Here is an 18,978-nt window from a genome sequence, read left to right on the forward strand (position 1 = left end):
AACTAACTAACTAACTAACTAACTAACTAACTAACTAACTAACTAACTAACTAACTAACTAACTAACTAACTAACTAACTAACTAACTAACTAACTAACTAACTACTATTCTAAGCATGCGCAAAAGGTTGCAATTTTACTTAGTATGGGTATCAAACTTTTACATTAGATTACGATTTTTCGATTTTCCAAAAAAGTCGCTTTTATTCGAATGTGTCGCTTAATATGAATGTTCATAATTTTCAAATTATTCAATGGCCCTTTGAAGGACGTTTCACATATCACAAAATTTTAATTAATGTTAAAAAGCCCTTTAGAACACAATGAATCCCTTCAATAAAGTTTGGCGTGATTTTCTATAAAAACATTTGTCACAAAGTTTTTAATAACCTCTTATTAAGGCCTTTGTTAGGACATAATGTTTCTGTAGAATATAAATTTTCTTAAGACAATTTATTTTTGACGTTTTTCTAACATAAAGCAAATATTTTAAATTTGAGTTTTTACACAATCTTTTTATCCACTTATCACTTTACCTTCCTTTTTTCCAAATATATTTACTTTTTGGTCTTTATATTCAATATATATTATTGTTATTTCATGGTTTAAAACTTTCATTCGATTCATTAACCCCTCCCCTATTCTTTCGTAGAATTTCTAAATTAAAGTTGTCTTATGTTGGTTTCCTCAAATACACGTGGATGTCATAATGTCTCCCATAGCTATTGTTTAATTTACGCACGACCACATCTACACATACACACACACAGTCATTGTTCCTAAATCTATCCAATCATATGGTATTATTAGTTATCGATAAAAATTGCTTTTGGGTTTAACCAAAATGATCCTTATGTTTCATTATATGTACACCCATGTATTCTTAGTGAAGAATAGGTGTGTCCGCAGAAGTAAATATTTCCAGATCAAGTGTATCTTTAGCTTTCTACAGGAAATTAATTTTATGTAAAAAATTATTTTCTATTGATCAAAATTTAATTTTGTTTATTCAGATTAAAAAAAATATTTCTGATATATAATTTTGGATCGGCCTAGTACAATCGATATTTACTTAGAAACACACTCATTCTGTCTAATCAAACATTAACCCGTGTGTATTTGTCTTCTAACGTATATATGTATTTGCCGTTATAGTTATTGGGTTAGCTAAAGCCAATGTTTGGTTAGTAACTAACTATTGGTATGTATACGTAAATTATTATTTTTCATTTTCAGTTTATTAATAATCATCTGAGCAATAAGTAGGTATTTCTAACATTTCATTGTCTGGCTTTCGATTTGTTTTGTATGTTTTTTGTGTGTGTATGTGTTAAACACAAGTTATTGGTTAATTTTTGCTTTAACAATGTAACTAGAAATATAGAAACAAAAAAATTCCTATAAAGGTTCTATAGGAAACTTGTCCAAAAAGATTTCTTAGAAAAGTTTCAGTTTGTACAAAATGGGAGAAGATAAAGAAGTACAAACATGCTCCTACTCAGTAATTCCTCAATTGTACAAAAATAAAAATAAATAGAAAAATAGAAGGACATTTCAGTCGGATATAGCGGTGTATTTGTTACGCTACACCAAAATTATGCTGGAAAATAATTTGTATAAACTTCACCTTCAAGAGAAAGGAATGCTATAAAAGTTTTGTACTTCAGTTTGTAATTTCCGACCCTGTAAAGCATATATATTCTGTATCCCTATAGATAACGAAGTCGATTAACCCTCTAGGACTGACGTGGTAGTCTGACAGACACAAAAAAAAACAGAAAAATTAAATTTTTCAAATTGTACATTGTCATGAAAGTTTTATGAAGTACATTTTCCAAAAAATATTTTAAAATACTTCTACTGATCAAATACTGCCAAATTTGATGTCAAGCTAACAAAAAGAGTTTTAAAATATTTTCTGTTATTTTTAGTTTATTCTGTCAGAATAAAAAGATGCATCAAAAAATCTCTCAATTTTTTTTTTTTTTTGAAAAAATAATATTGAAAGTTTTAAAAGGTTTTTAAGGATAAAAATTTTAAAAGACATTTTTGACAGATTTTCATCCAAACAGTATAAAATAAAAATAATACCAAATATTTCCCAACTCTTCTTGTTGGCTTGACACCAAATTTGACATTGTTTGATTAGTAAAAGTATTTTAAAATATTTTTTGAAAAATATACTTTTTAAAATTTTGAAGTCCTTTTTAATGGACACAGGATCACGAAATGAAAAACTAAAAACGCAGAATTTTTCCCTTAAATTTGTAGCTCAAACGAAAATCATCAGGTTGTTGTCTAACGATTTTTTGTCATTTTGGCAGACGGTGATATATAATAACATAGTCCCTTAAACTATAAAAGGAAATAGTTTAAATAGGTTTTAAAAAATGGTTTCTAGCAGACACCACGTAAATAAAATAGCTATAAAATATTTACGTCGGTCCCAGAGGGTTAAACAGTGTCCGTCCGTCTGCCTGTATGTGTGTCCGTCAGTCTGTGTGTCTGTGCAGTTATTTAGTTAGTTAGTCAGTTAGTTAGTTAGTTAGTTAGTTAGTTAGTTAGTTAGTTAGTTAGTTAGTTAGTTAGTTAGTTAGTTAGTAGGTTAGTTAGTTACTTAGTTAGTTAGTTAGTTAGTTAGAAAGTTAGTTAGTTAGTTAGTTAGTTAGTTAGTTAGTTAGTTAGTTAGTTAGTTAGTTAGTTAGTTAGTTAGTTAGTTAGTTAGTTAGTTAGTTAGTTAGTTAGTTAGTTAGTTCGTTAGTTAGTTTGTTAGTTTGTTAGTTAGTTGATTAGTTAGTTAGTTAGTTAGTTAGTTAGTTAGTTAGTTAGTTAGTTAGTTAGTTAGTTAGTTAGTTAGTTAGTTAGTAAGTTAGTTAGTTAGTAAGTTAGTTATTTAGTTAGTTAGTTAGTTAGTTAGTTAGTTAGTTAGTTAGTTGGCTCACTATCGGGTCTGTTACTACTCTGTGGAAACAGTTAGAAACTTCCCTTGTCACACTGTATATAAAATGGATTTCATAGTTATTGTCCTTATAAGTTTTTAGGCTATTCCTTCATGCCAACTTAATAAATTTTTAACTAATATTGACATAATAGATTTCTCCTGTTACCATGTACATTTACTTAGTATTTCTGTAAGCTTTTTTCTTTACATTGTAATCGTATCTTTTACCGGACAATGCCATTTAATATCAGAGACACAAGACAAGACATTGTCAAGGGAAATATCCAATAATTAAAGAGTTTTTGTTTTTAGTTTATAACAATTTTTGAACCTAATACATACTCAATACAACCAGACAAATTTCAATTGTTTAGAGTTGCCAAGGCTGAATATTTTTTTTAACAATTTTTATGTTATAAGTAAAAAGCACTAATGATGGAAGAAATAAAATATTTAGTAATAATTTCTATTATAATTTGGAATATTTGCTCAACATAAACATTTTTTTTGTGGAAAATTTTCTAGTCTTAATTACTATAGTTTCTCTCATTTAACTAATTATTTATAGACGTCTGTCTATAATTTGAGTTTTTATAAAGAAAAAAAAAAAAACATATAAATTACATAACTGTTGCTGATTAAACACATTAAGTGTAAGGAACGAAGTATTTTTTCATTTTATTATTAATTATGGTGGATATCTATAACTGTCTTAATTAATTAAAGACTGTATTTTAATAAACATTATTAATTGTATATTAATTAATCAAAATTTTGTGGTGATTATTATGTTTTTAACATAATTGTATTTTTTTTAGTTATTTATAAAAATTTAATTAGTTTAATACAAATTTTAATTATAATGAATGAATACAATACTAATTAAGTTATTATAATCTTTTCTTTCAGTTTTGGTTTCAATTACAATACTAAGGGTGAGTTGTACGTTTATGTAAATTTGATTAGTAAATAAAAAAATTTTATATAAAATTTATTTAACTCTATAGTTAAATTTAAACATGAAATTTAATGTTGCTATAAAACGTTTAAAAAAATTAAAGCAGCTATAATATTTTTGTAGAAAATTTAATATTTTACATTAAAATCCTTTAGAGAATTACAAAATTGTGAAGCTGGTATACAAAGTTGATAAATATTGTTACTTTATAACAAACGCCCCAGCCTAAAATTGGATTAGAAAATATTTATAGAAATCTATTGTTGACATATATAGGATTTCTATATTAAAAATGAAACACTCGACTAGACGTAGATAAAAGTCTCATTTTAATCAGAAAATAATACTGATCAAAAAGTTAGTTTAAGTCGGCCCTTATGTGCTCTCCTCTTTATGGAAGAAAATTTTTATTGATAAAACAAATCGGTTTACTGAATGTATTATTATTCAGTGTTCAGAAACACAGTTTCCTGGACATAATTCCTTAGCATTTTCCTATCAATGTTCGTGAGGAATATTATTTCCGGAAAAATATCACTACCAAGACACTTCGATCTAACTTCCATGAACTTACTTGACAGTGGCAAAGTTTCACTATACCTCCAATTCTGAGTGTCCAAAGAATTGAATTGAAAAAAGCATTCACACATGGAAAAGTTGTGAAAGCAGGTGAAAATAGATTCCACTTGTAGAAAGGATTTCAAAGTTTAAAGGACTACAAACGAATATTTATATGTATTTTATAATGCTAATATTGGTATCAAATGGAGGCTGGGAATCTGTACATTCTATCTATATTATTTATCTGTCTCACTTAGAGAAAAAACGAAAAAAAAAATTAAATTTAAAAAGGTTTCAATTTCGACTCAAAAACTTTTAATTACTTTTTTGTGATAAATTTTCTTTAAGATTTCCAGTTCTTACTTGATGATCTTGATGATTTGAAATAAACTCAGAGAAACTCAACTCATTTGAAATTGATATTAATTCCAACTTTTTAATATAAATTTGGAAAAGAAAATTTATTATAAAAATATTAAATTTTGTAGGAAATACATAGTCATTTTACTGTTAAATATTGAGTTTTTCTTAATCGGTAAATTGATAGAAATAATTCGGTTTATTCGTTATTTGATATTTGACAATTTTAATTTACTCGAACGATTCGTCACAAATTAATCGATTAGCCGAACGACAATTAATCGTTTGAATACTCTAGTGTCCACTCAGAATATGTACCATCTTACTAACCTTAAACTTGCTCATTTGAAGGCGATCTCTAATCTTGCTCTCGGCAGGGTGATCCTATAGGATATTTAGTTTTTTACCCGCCGCTTCATTATTTTAGGAGGAATTAGGGATTCTCTCATCTTAATTGTTTAAACCCACTATCAAAAAATATATGGGGGTATATAATCGTTGACATTTCGAGTTTAACAAATGAAAATATTCATCTTTAATTAATGTCCTTATTAAATTCTAATACGATCAAGCCATGTGCGTTCGTCTTTCCGCCTGTCTGTTAAAAAACACGATATTGTTTAAATGTAAGTAGCTAGCGGTTAGAAATTTTGCACAGATACTTCATATTGATGCAGTTTGTTTGGTATTGAAAAAGTCAATATCAGCCTACAATTTTACCTAGCCAAAAATAACTGACTTAAGGAATCACCTATAGTAGTGATATTTTGCACAAGCACGCCTTATAGAAAGTATATTTTATAGGGACTCCCTTTAAGAAAATAAGCACTTTTCATTACTGTCGAGTACATCGATAAAATTCAACATAAACAAGACCTTTATTTTTAGGAAGATCACGATATAATTGACCCTTAACCCATACAAGTTCCCCTTTGCTAAATACATGCCTACAAATACGAGTACAGTGACGAAATTCGACATAAACATTATATGAGCCATAATTTATTAGATCAATAAGAAAATTGTGATTTGGTAAACGGTGATCTAGTTTGGTTTAATAACTTTTTAATGTGACCTTTTAGTTATTGATAAGTAACCATTATTAGTAACTATGCCAAATATATATAAACTGTGTAGTTAAAGAGTATTATCTAATCTAACCGTAAGTAGTTTTGAGATTTCATGTATGATCTCAAACAGGCGAGGATCCAGTTCAAGAGTTTGGGGGAAAAATTTTTTGTTTTTACATAGATAAATTTCTTTTTTTCCACATGTTTATGTTTTGTATGAAAAAGTTTTGGTTTTTGGGAGGGGGTGATGGTAATTTGCCTTTTTCCTACCCCTTGGATCCGTGTCTGATCTAAAAGCACTAGACGTCTTCTAGAAATTAAAATTTTTAGCAATCAATACCCTCTGGTAAATTTTCTTCATGCAGAAAGAGAGCTTATGTTAATCCAATCCCCAAAAAATAAAAAAAATATATATAATTAATATAAATTAATATTTCTATGATTAACATACATTTACTATAGACTAGCTTGCCCTGGATGCTTAGCTATCCAATCAAAAAAATTAGAAAGTATCGTCTCCCATAAGAAGTTTCTAGTTTCTATATTCAAAAATTACCTAAAAGATGCTTCTTGTAGATTTGTTTTTTGAGCACTTTGATGTACAGGAAGCTGTAGACTAGTAGTAATAACTCTGTGTACTCAGTTTTTCATAACCAGCTCTTATGGTCCTTTAAACGGACTTTAAAGTTTAAAGAACACACGATTTAAAAAGATGAAATTCCAAATTTATATAAAAAAAAGTTGGTATAAATATTAATATCAAATGAAGATGAGAACCTCTACTTCAAAATAATATGATTTATTTCAATTCATTAGGATTGAAAAAACATGGAAATCTTAAAGAAAATTTGTCACATAAAATAGTTAAAAGTGTCGAAAATTACACCTTTTTAAATTTAATTTATTTTTCGTTTTTTTTTTTTTTTTCTCTAAGTGAGTCAATTAATTAATATAGATTTTATGATTCCCAGCTTCCATTTGATACCTATATTAATATTCTTTTGAGTCTTTAAACTAGTCCTTTTATAAGGCCGTAAGAGCTGTTTATAAAAATCGAAGTTAAAAAGTTGTAAAGGTTCCAAAAAGGTATAAAAATCACCTTTGTTCACATTTGTACCCCTTAAAAGTACAAATTTAAGAAAAAATACTAGACACCCAGCTAGTATTGTATTACTGATATTGTGTAAGATAATCCCTTTTTTTACCCTAAAATATATAAATATCCAAAAATCCCTCCTCAGTAGCATATCCAAAAAGACATCTACTGTCAAAATTTCATTAGCCTACGATTAGCCCTTTGGGCTGTGCAATCATGAATCCGTCTGTCAGTAATGCTACTCTTTAAGATAGAATAACTATAATTGTTATTTTTGTTAAAAAAAACTAAATATTTCCTTTTTTCATAAATCAATTTAGTTTTAAAGAGTATTTTTGTTTTCAAAAAAAAAAAAATATTCAAACCTCTCCACAACCTCCAATATATTGCGTATACGTGATATGCATATGTATGTAAATTACATATAACTCATACACTTAGTAAACTAGAAAAAAAAGTTATGTGTTTTCTTCGTTTAGCCTATTATTGAATAAGTGTTAGTGTTGTGATCTTTGACAGACATTTGAAATATTGATTTTTGTAAAATGTATTTAGAAAAATGCCTGTGAATATATTTTTAAATAAATATTTGAGTTTTTACCTATTTTATTAATAAAACGTTAAAGGTGAACTGAAAATAAATTTAAATTTTATAACCTACACGTGTTTAAAGTGTTAAATAATATTTATTGTTTGTTGTTGTTTTTATTTTCATATACAAACCCCTCTAATTTAGTTTTAAGCATTCTTTTTCTTTCTTTTTTAAAAATATTTAATATTTTATTTGTGTTTTTTTTTCTTTCTTTCTGCTTTATACACAACACTTACATATACATACATATATAATTTTATTTATTTTTGTAAATTAAATTTAAACTTATTTATTAATCTTTAGTTTTTTGTTGTTTGTTGTTTTTTCTTTTTTACATTACATTAACTTATTTATGACATAAAATGTTTATTTTGTTAAATTTACTTTAAAATGCTATGATTGTTGTATTAAGTTTTCTTTTCATTTTTTTTAGAAATTTCTGCTTAAAATTTATTGTAAAACTTAATAACACTGAATATTTATATTTATTTTAAATTATAAAAAAACATTTTTTTTTTGTTTTTTAATAAGTAAAAATTATTGCCATTTGTTTACAATTTCGTTAAATATTATGTTGTTTAAAAACTCTATACAATATGTAACTATTTTTCAATTAAATTATTAATAATCTTTTACAATTTTACAGCATTTTTTTACAAAATGTGTTTAATAAAAATGGCATAGTTTTAGGATTTTGGCAAAAAATCTTATGGGGTTTATATTTTTATTTAACAAAGAGTCTTTGTTTGGTTTTTTGTTAAAATTTTGAGGTGATATTTTAAATTTTCATAAATTCTTCAAATATTGTAAAATTGCTTTTTTATTTGAAATGAATATTTAATGAGATTAATTGTACATTATTTTTTGTTTTTTTTTTTCCTCTAATGTCTTTATTGTGAGATTGAGAATGTTTTTTTTTAATTTTGTATTAAAGTTTTTAAAATTATAATAATTGTTTATATTTTTGCTCAATAACACAGAATGACAAATTTTTAACCCAGAAACCACATTATACTTTTCTAAGAAATTTAGACCTGCTTTATACAAATCAGGCCTTTAAATTCTCCATCATATCTTGGTTTTAAAAACCATTAGTATTCCAAAAACCATGTGTTTTCAAGGTTAAGGTGAAGATATTTCGATATTTTGCGCTGATATAACGTCTCAAAAACAATAAGACTTAAGGACTAGATATTTTAAATACCCGATATGATGGAGAAAATATGAGATCAGGTTCGGTTTAACAGGTTCTTCTTAATAATCATAATTTTTCGAAAGTACTTTGAACAAGATATTGGGAAGCAATTCTTAAACTACACAGTACAGTCCATTTAAGAAGATACTATTTTGTAGGAATATAATTTCATTATTCCTTCTTCTTGAATATCAAACCGGGTTCATACCTCCCAAGCTCAATCTAATTAAGAAGATACAAGTTTTTCATGTCAAAGAAGACCAAAACCATTTTCTTCTCGAACTTCTAAGCAGAAAATTACCCCTTATTAGGTTATGGAAGGCAAAATAGAGTAGATGGTAGGGTGTCCCATTACAACTTTTTTTTAGGAATTCTTTTCAAAAATAAAAATTAAAATTTACTTTAAATATATCTGCAATCTTTTGAGCTTATCGTGAAAAAAATTGATAAAAAGTTTTTATACAGTAGTTCTAGAAGCTGGTAGGGAACTGAGACCCTTTTCGAAAAAAAAATATTTCTTGCTTTTGTCGTACTTAGTATCTAATACGCAGCGAATGAGAGGTTTGATTTTTTTTAAGAAGGCAGTTTTTTTGGGAACTCTAGTGGGTGTCTTGTTTTATATCGACTTTAAATGTCTTTTAAATTTAAAACGGCAGGAAATACTACTCAGGAAGTTCGTTTCATACGATGTCATCCATTTTTTCCTGCATTAAAGTTCAGTTACATGCTGCTTATAAGTGGTGCCATGCGTACGCCTTCAAACAAGGCTCTGGAAACATTTTAACACACTGTGACGCTTACAACCGAATGTCTCATAAATTTAGGTGAACTGTCCAAAACGGGGTTTAGCACATGTTATCAATGTAAACTGGAAAGATTGGAAGGTTATACAGGATAATCGGCCAGAATATGTCGAAAACTTTGAAACGATGTTCCCAGATAGAATGTCTTGCTGAAGCGAAACATTAGAACAAATGCCAGCAGGAATACATTGTTACACGAATGGCTCTAAATTGGGCTACAAAATGGAAGTCCGAGAAATTACACATAACACAATATTTCAGATGGAAGTAGGAGAAATTACACAAATTGAATTTTAATATATTTATATAGCACCCACAGCTCTTATATGTTTGCCGACAGCCTGACGAACACAAAACCATATCTTAGAATAATGAAATGGTGAATAGAACCATAAAGGTCCTGATGGTATGTATTCTGGATGGACACACAGGATTACGAGGACATCTATGCATAATTGGACGTGCTGATTCAAACAAATGTAAAGCATGTGGAGATGACAGTGAAACTATAGAGCACTAGGTGAATTTCATTGGAGCACATCTATGCAAAACTGGATGTACTGATTCAGAGATTCAAAGCATGTGAGGAGAACAGTGAAACTTCTAGCACTTTATTTGCCACTGTTAGGCATTCATTAAAGTAAGATAAAAGTATCTTGGAAGTTATGTTATTCCGGAAATAACTTCCCTGACTGACACTGATTGGAAGATTCTTAGGAATTACTGAACTATGAAAAGGAGCGCTCAACAGGCCCGATTGTGACCTAGGTGTATATCTTTGGAATTGATGTTATATACATCCTTCTATTAACCCACATAACCTTAAGTTATCAATAATTCATCCACTAGATAAAATTATCTCAAATGGGAAACAAATTCGTAACGTAAACATTAAGTCTGTTGAAGTTATTCGCAAGCAATGAATAAGAATCATTACAAATGAACATTTTGGCTGTGACAAGCGTACACTTTATTACAACCAATGTTAATATTTATCGCTTGCATTTGTCTTAATTTGTTTGTAAAGAAAGTTTTCGGTATTAAAAAAACTGAGTGAATTATGTATTTTTAAGGATAAATAAAAATTATTATATTTTATAACACATAAATTACTTAACAAAGTAAAATTCTCATTGAATTAAAACTCGTCAAGAAAAGCATGATTGATGAATGTTTTCTTTGACTTTTTAATTTAACGTTTAAAAAAAATAAATAAAGATTTAAGACAATCTGCATTTTTGTGAACTTATATGCCCAACATTTTCATTAAATACAAATTTCATTATTTTTATTTTAATAAAATATGAAGAAAATCTATATAGCATTAGAGGGTTGTTAGTACATAATTTTACCTTTACAAAAACCACCACGACGTCCACTTTTATTTGCTGAGTTATTGCGAGCCATCACACTTGCACCCACCTTCTCGCTAAACTTTCCCGCTGTCTTTACTTCCAACACCTTATCATTGTTTGGCAGTGTTGATGTTGTTGCTGTTGTTTTGTGTTTCTTTTTTGAGCTCTGTAGTTGGTGTTGTTGTTGTTTTAGTGAAGCATTTCCATTAACCTCCCCCACCTCAATTTCATCTCCATTAACATCATCTGTACCACCAACATCTCCGCCATCATCATCCATTATCATTAGTCAACTAAATTCTGGACCATCACCCTCATCGGAACAACCCGAAATGGTTTTATGAAATGTGGCCGGTGCCATAAGGGCTCTTGCAGCAATCATTTGGAAATTTTCCGAGGCACGGAAACCACTGCGTGTACAAACACAGCGACAAACAATACGCTTAAAGGCAATACGGAATTCATGTGAAAATAAGGCGTAAATTAAAGGATTTATGGCCGAGTTGCAATAGCCGAGCCAGAAGAGCACAGAGAAGACGGTAGGCTGTATGCAGTGATCACAGAAAGCTCTTATTAGGTACATGGTAAAAAATGGCAACCAACAGAAAATGAAACCACCCACTATAATGGCCAAAGTTTTGGCAGCTTTAGTTTCTACCTTAAAACGTTTGACCTGGAACTTGACCGATCTTTTACCTCTATGCTTTTTATCGGACTTCTTAAGCAAACTATCGGTGTGGGATTCCATTAATTTGTTTGAGTGTGAGGGAGTATTAGTGTCAACATGCTCGCTGTTGTCAACATTAAAGGTGGTCTCTCCAATTTCGAAAAGACTACTCTTAAAGGAACTTCTACGACCATTTATCAATGACGTGGATGATGGCTGTTGTAGGTTGGTGGCGGCGCTGCTCACCACTGAGGCATAAGCCGGTGGTGTACTATTGATGGAGGTTGTGGAATCCAACATATTTTCCGACGATGGAAATGATACTTTTATAGAGACTTTTTCATGTTTGGTTCTAGGAACTCTCATTGAGGTGGCTCTTTTAGGAGTGGCACTCATTTGATGTGGCACATTGCCATGATGATGCTGCAAAGGATACATTTCCTCATTGTTGCTATTCACACTCAACGTAGAAGACATGGAATGCACCGAAAGAGGCGTTCTTTGGGGTGTAGAACAGGGTCGACCACGGTGAATGCGCAGCACCAATTGTGTCTCATCTACTCGATTTGTGCGTGACTCATGTGGACTGCCTGTAAATGTAAGTTTTTGTTTCTTTTTGTTGGTTTTAGTTTTTATTTTATTAAAAAAAATATATATTTTTTTATTACGTAAAAGGGGACAAAAAGATGTATATATGAAGGCATTAACAAATTTTACCAAGACATAAAGAATTATACAAAAAAACGTTATTTATACAAACAAATTAGTGATTTAGTTGCGGACAAAAGAAATTGATGAAACATTCGTTAAAGAGACATCAAAAAATATTTGATTAATATTAACATAAGCAAAACACGTTTTTAATTACAAAATGCATTAATTTTAAAAATGTGTGTTAAAAATAAAATATTACAGTTATTTTTTATTTATATTTTTTTATCAACAATTGAAAAAACGGGATTATTATGTTTCATTAAATATTATGTGTATGCATGTCAAGATGTATGTATGTATGTATGTATGTATGTATGTATGTATGAATGTATGTATGTATGTATGTATGTATGTATGTATGTATGTATGTATGTATGTATGTTTTGAGTGTTAAAGAATATCCTGTTTTATATAATTATAAATGTTCTATAGTATTTATATGTAGCATACTGCTTATGTTAATGCGTAATGAGGCGTTTATTTAATTTTGTATTCAAAACAATAAACTTGGCCTTGAAATGATTTTCAACAGAAAATGTAAATTGAAAATTTTTAAAGTATTCATTTGTGATTATTATCCATGGCATCATTAATCATTTGGATCATTAAAGGCCGCACTAAATTTAAAAGCAAATTTCAATAATTTACATTAAATTCTATTATTAAGAGGAATGTTCAGCAGGTTTTTCGCATTTGTGCCGATATTTTCATTAAGTGCAGTTTTATTACTTATTTTTAGTTTTCTTTTTTATATTTTTTTTTTTTAGTTTAGTATATAGTCTAGTCTAAAGGCTAGACTATGGTCTAATCTATAATCTAGTCTGCCGTCTAGTCTATAGTCCAGTCTATAATCTAGCTTATAGTCTAGTCTATACTCTAGTCTACAGTTTAGTCTGCAGTCTAGTTTAAAGTCTAGTCTATAGTCTAGTCTATAGTCTAGTCTATAGTCTAGTCTATAGTCTAGTCTATAGTCTAGTCTATAGTCTAGTCTATAGTCTAGTCTATAGTCTAGTCTATAGTCTAGTCTATAGTCTAGTCTATAGTCTAGTCTATAGTCTAGTCTATAGTCTAGTCTATAGTCTAGTCTATAGTCTAGTCTATAGTCTAGTCTATAGTCTAGTCTATAGTCTAGTCTATAGTCTAGTCTATAGTCTAGTCTATAGTCTAGTCTATAGTCTAGTCTATAGTCTAGTCTATAGTCTAGTCTATAGTCTAGTCTATAGTCTAGTCTATAGTCTAGTCTATAGTCTAGTCTATAGTCTAGTCTATAGTCTAGTCTATAGTCTAGTCTATAGTCTAGTCTATAGTCTAGTCTATAGTCTAGTCTATAGTCTAGTCTATAGTCTAGTCTATAGTCTAGTCTATACTCTAGTCTATAGTCTAGTCTATAGTCTAGTCTATAGTCTAGTCTATAGTCTAGTCTATAGTCTAGTCTATAGTCTAGTCTATAGTCTAGTCTATAGTCTAGTCTATAGTCTATTCTATAGTCTAGTCTATAGTCTAGTCTATACTCTAGTCTATAGTCTAGTCTATAGTCTAGTCTATAGTCTATTCTAAGGTCTTTATAGTATAGTCTGCATCGAATTATCTTAAAATTTGAAAGCTATAGAGTGTACACAAGGTTTACATGGACTCAGCAGCACAAATGCATAACACACTCCTTAGTACGGTGGTGAACGATCAAGAAATTGTCCTCAAAGTTGCACGATTTAGTTACATGTAAAAATTTTATAAAATTAATGAAACGCTTATAATTAAATAAAATTTAAAAATATTAGTAACAAATATAGAAAAACAGAACCTTTTCAGACAATTGAACATATTAGCAATAACGTATAAAAATAAATTTATTGTTATTACATTTATTGGAATTTGGACTTAAAAAATGTAATTTATTGCTAATTGTTAAAGAAAGGAATTAACAATCAATTTTATAAAAAAACACACACACATACAAATCTTGGCCAAAAAATACAACAACATGTAGATATTGAAAAAAACAAAACAAATAGAAAATTTTCAAATTCTTTTGTGAAACAAAAAAGATTTATTTAAGAAAAAATTAAAAGAAAACACAATTATATTTTAAGACTAAGTAAAATGAAAATTTATTTTTCATTGAACTGCAAGAAAATAAAATTTAATTTATTCTTAAAAAAATCATATTGATTGAGGTTGTATATATTGTTTAATATTGAATGTATTGTTTTTGTATTAGTATTAGTATATAATTACATGTATGTATTGGTATTTACGCAAGTGTATCTGTATTTAATAAATTCTTTTGTTTTTATATATTTATATTCAGTTTTTTTTTTACATTTATAAAAAAATATTAATGAAAAAAATTGTTACCAGTCATTTCATTTCTAAAACGAGCATTTTTAATAAATAATTTATAATCTCTTAATTTTTAATATACAGAGGATTCTTTTTGATTTATGAATTTTTTATTTTTAATTTTTTTGTTTAGTTGAATTTATTTACTTTTATTTAATGATATTAATTTTATGTGTCTGTGTTGGTTAGAATTAGAATTTTTTAATATTTGGGAATAATTACAGTTATTATTAATAAAGAAATATTTCAATTACTTTATAATGATTTTGGAAATGTTATTGATGTATGCGTATTATGTACAGGAGTTTGAAGTTGTAAATGTTGGTTAAGATAAGAATGTTGCTGTTTGTGTTGAAAGAGTGATGAGTTTAATTTTTTTTTACTAAAATATTTTTTTAACATATATTAATTTTGCACTGTTTATTTGTAAATTATTATTAAAGTTTTTAGAATTTTTTAGCACTTTTTTAAAAAGTTTTTAATCAATCCATTATCAATCAATATTTGTTTTTAGTTTATTTAATGTTGTCTGTCTGTCAGTATGTAAATGCTTGCGTATATTAAACTTAGGTAATTTGATGCAATTGTATATTTGATAAAGTTTTGTATCAGGTTAAATGTAATATTGGTAATTTTGTTCCTTCGAACCTCATAAATATTATTTTTACAAAATTAAATGAAATTCGATATAACGATATCAACCCACTGTTATAACGTATCAGTCAAACAAAATTAATGCAATTTTGTGCATTCTTCTGTTGTCGTAGAAACAACCCATCTGTTTCATAGTAAACGTAATTGATATTTTGTCTCTGGGAAGATACTAGATGGGGCAGCAATGGTCAGTGATTAGATAGCTCGATTACTTGAGTAATGTATTCGTAATAATAAAGCCATGTACGAGTATTGGCACATGTGTCGAGTCGTCTGACTGATCACCCTGGAAAGGAACCACCGTAAAACAGGACAGTCATGGCAAATAAAGCACTCTAGCATTCTTGAGTCACTTCACTAGCTCATTTTCACCCACTGAATAAACTTCGACCAAGCGCATCCGAATGACTTTAATGAAAAACACTCAGGTGTCGGGTACTTGACAAAGCCACGTACGAGAATTGTCATATGTTTCAAGTCATCTAAGAGCTCACCCTAAAAGTACCATCGTAAAAAACACAGCTATGAAAAGGATTCACGTAAAGCCCGCTTACATTATTGACTCACTTCACCTACTCTTTGGAAAGATATCACTAAAAAGATCAAGTGAAGGGACTTAAGAATGTCAAAGAGCTTTATGTAAATATCTGACATGACGGGCTTATGCCGTTCCATGCACAAGCATTTTGTTGAAGTACTCCAGCTAAATACCTTAATTCTATATATCACTAAAAAGGTCAAGTGAAGGGACTTCAGAATGTCACAGTGCTTTACGTAAATATCTGATAAGACAGACTTTTGCCGTTCCATGGCCAAGCATTTTGTTGAAGAACTCGAGATAAATACCTTAATTCTTGCTAAGTTATCATATTGCGAAATAACAAGCAGCATAATGATACTCTGACAGGCAAAGAAGTTCCAATCGAATTAAAAGAGAGGAATCTTCAAAACCTTAACAAAAGCACCTGACGAATCCACAACTTCAGTGGGACTCTGGCTTAGCAAATTTCTTACCCTCAGTCAGACAACCACATCACAAAGCTCTTGTGATTCATCAATAACAAGCCAATAATTCAGAATTCCTCCGTATTTCGATATAAAGTGTCATAGTCAAACAACTCAATAATTGCGCCGTCATGTTAAGGAAACGGACCTCAGCTATTAATCATGTAGTATGTAGTAATATGTATCCTGTTGAGATGGACAAGACCGAGAACTTTCAAAAGAATGTAATCTCTAAAACCTTAGCAAACGCACCTGACGAATCCACAACTTCAGTGGGACTCTGGCTTAGCAGATTTCTTACCCTCAGTCAGACAACCACATCACAAAGCTCTTGTGATTCATCAATAACAAGCCAATAATTCAGAATTCCTCCGTATTTCGATATAAAGTTTCATAATCAAACAACTCAATAATTGCCCCGTCATATTAAGGAAACGGACCTCAGCTATTAATCATGTAGCATGTAGTAATATATATCCTGTTGAGATGGACAAGACCGAGAACTTTCCACAAGTAGGGGTATACTAAATCAGTGCTCTCAGTCTTTTGAAGAGAATAGAGGCTTTCCCGAAATTTATATATGTTCTATTCCCAGATCATAATGAAACCATTAACGGAATGACAAACGGAAAATTGCAAAATGGGTTTATTAGCCCAGCATTAGTTGCTCTGTCACATAACCTAGTGAAATCTATTGAGATGACAACAGTATGGATGGGAGAATCCAGATGCATATGGCACTTGAATTTATCTCTCCCAGCTAATTTTGTTACTAAACACAGCCACTACATAGATCCCGAAAAAATCTCAACTGGTCATCCTAAGTACCAGTCTCGAACCGACGTCAAATCAAGGAAAGTCCGAAGATACTATTAATCACCACTTGATTTCAGTCCTGGCAGACTGATAGCACTTCTTTAAATCGGTATATTGCAATAACATCAATATGGAGATTTCAGCAAGGTACATGACCTCGGTTAGTATAAGTCGATCAAACGATATGAAGATATCACTATTGGGCTTAAACAAAAATATGTATGTAGGAAACAAAAATTTTGAAAATGAACAACATCACTCTTAGATATCACTTTTTATCTTCAAAGAATATTGTGCACAACTTAAAATACTCTCTAATTGATACCGCAAAAAAAACAACAAAACTAATAAACTCTTCCTTACAACGTTAATTTAAGCAAAAATGTTGTAAAAAAATCATGTAACTTGTGTTTTAGGCTTGTGTTTCCCAAAATGCTGGCATTACAAACACAAATTCCCTAATAAGAATACACAAAACTAACTAAACAATTTCGCCAGAGATAACAAGAGAGTATGGATCTCCATTTAATATTATTAACAAATGAATTTTCTTTATTACAAAAACACATTCTACATTATATACGATTCATTAAGATGAATGTCCTTTTATTAAGTTAATGAACATCATACTCATACCTCGTCATTATTATCGTACTCATACGTCACATACAAACTACGCTAAACTACACCATGACACCCGTACATTTAAATTGTTAAGAAACATACATGCACCACACACAAACACACACACACACACTACATTACATAGATATAAACCATGGTTATATACGTATGTTAAATTAAAATCAGTCTGTTTTTTACGTATAATATATGTGTGTTTATTTGTTGCTGCTAGAAACTACCATTGTCTTCTTCCGTTTCCTCTTAGCCATACATATTTTAACTAGTTTATTTTATTCACATTTTTTCTTCCTTCTACTGCAAATACAGATATATGTGTGTATGTATTTTCGTTGGCCCTGCTAATGATGAAGGTTAAATCTATATGTTGTTGGCAGATAGAGGATATTTGCTTTTTTTATTCTTTATTTATATATATTTCTTTTTTACTTCTATAAATATAAACGATGAACACACACTCACACAATTACCAATGTAAACTGTTATCATGTAAAAGGTTTTGTGCGAGAAACCCAACAGTTTAAGGGAGTAGACCCAAACTTTATATACTAACATACTAATTGTCCTAAAAGGCTGTCAATCAATAAGTTTTTTTATGTGTCCACTTTTTATATTACTTAGATACAGTATTTTGAAAGTTATGTTATTACGGATAACATTCCTGACTAATACTGATTAGAAGATTCTTAGGAATAACCAGGAAACTGAGTTTCTGAACACTGACAAATAAGGAGCGCACAACAGGTCCAATAGTGGCCTAGGTGTATTTCTTCGGATTTGATGCAATAACGCCTAACTAACACTAAAGCCTCGATTATCTTCACACTCATAAACATAAAGTTCATCCGTTATAAAAGGCGAATTTGTTAATCGTTTTAGAAACAAATTCTAATTTTCGAATGTATTGACTTTCTATCGAACTGCTGGGAAGTGGGAAGCATCCTCGTAATAAGCCTTTGGCAATGTATCCCATTAACTAATACAAATACATACATAGTGTATGTGTAATTGAAGCAAAAAAAATAGTAGGAGGCATAAGAGAGATATAGAGAAATACAGATAGAAGAGGAACGGAACAAAATAACAACACGTTAAAACAACTAACTACTTATTACACTACCACTTACATATGTTTAGTGTGGTATGTGACAATCTGATAGTTGTTGTTCTTGTTACTGTTGGAATAATAGTTAGTTAGTGGCTTAATAG

General features: G+C 29.4%; 1 protein-coding gene across 2 annotated transcripts in view; it reads right to left on the reverse strand.

The window, feature by feature from the left end:
- LOC111680619 (octopamine receptor Oamb) overlaps positions 1 to 18,978 on the reverse strand; it is a 65,695-nt gene that overhangs the window by 2,141 nt on the left and 44,576 nt on the right. Inside the window, exon 5 of one of the 2 annotated variants that reach the window (XM_023442288.2) lies at positions 11,216 to 12,188. The exons of the other annotated variant lie outside the window; for it this stretch is intronic. Within the exon in view, the coding sequence (XP_023298056.2) occupies positions 11,221 to 12,188 (968 nt within the window). The 3' untranslated portion in view covers positions 11,216 to 11,220. Of the gene's footprint in view, positions 1 to 11,215; positions 12,189 to 18,978 lie in introns of those variants that run through there. 2 annotated transcript variants of the gene reach the window in all.

The sequence above is a fragment of the Lucilia cuprina genome, chromosome 4 (assembly GCF_022045245.1).
Source record: "Lucilia cuprina isolate Lc7/37 chromosome 4, ASM2204524v1, whole genome shotgun sequence".
NCBI lineage: Eukaryota > Metazoa > Arthropoda > Insecta > Diptera > Calliphoridae > Lucilia > Lucilia cuprina.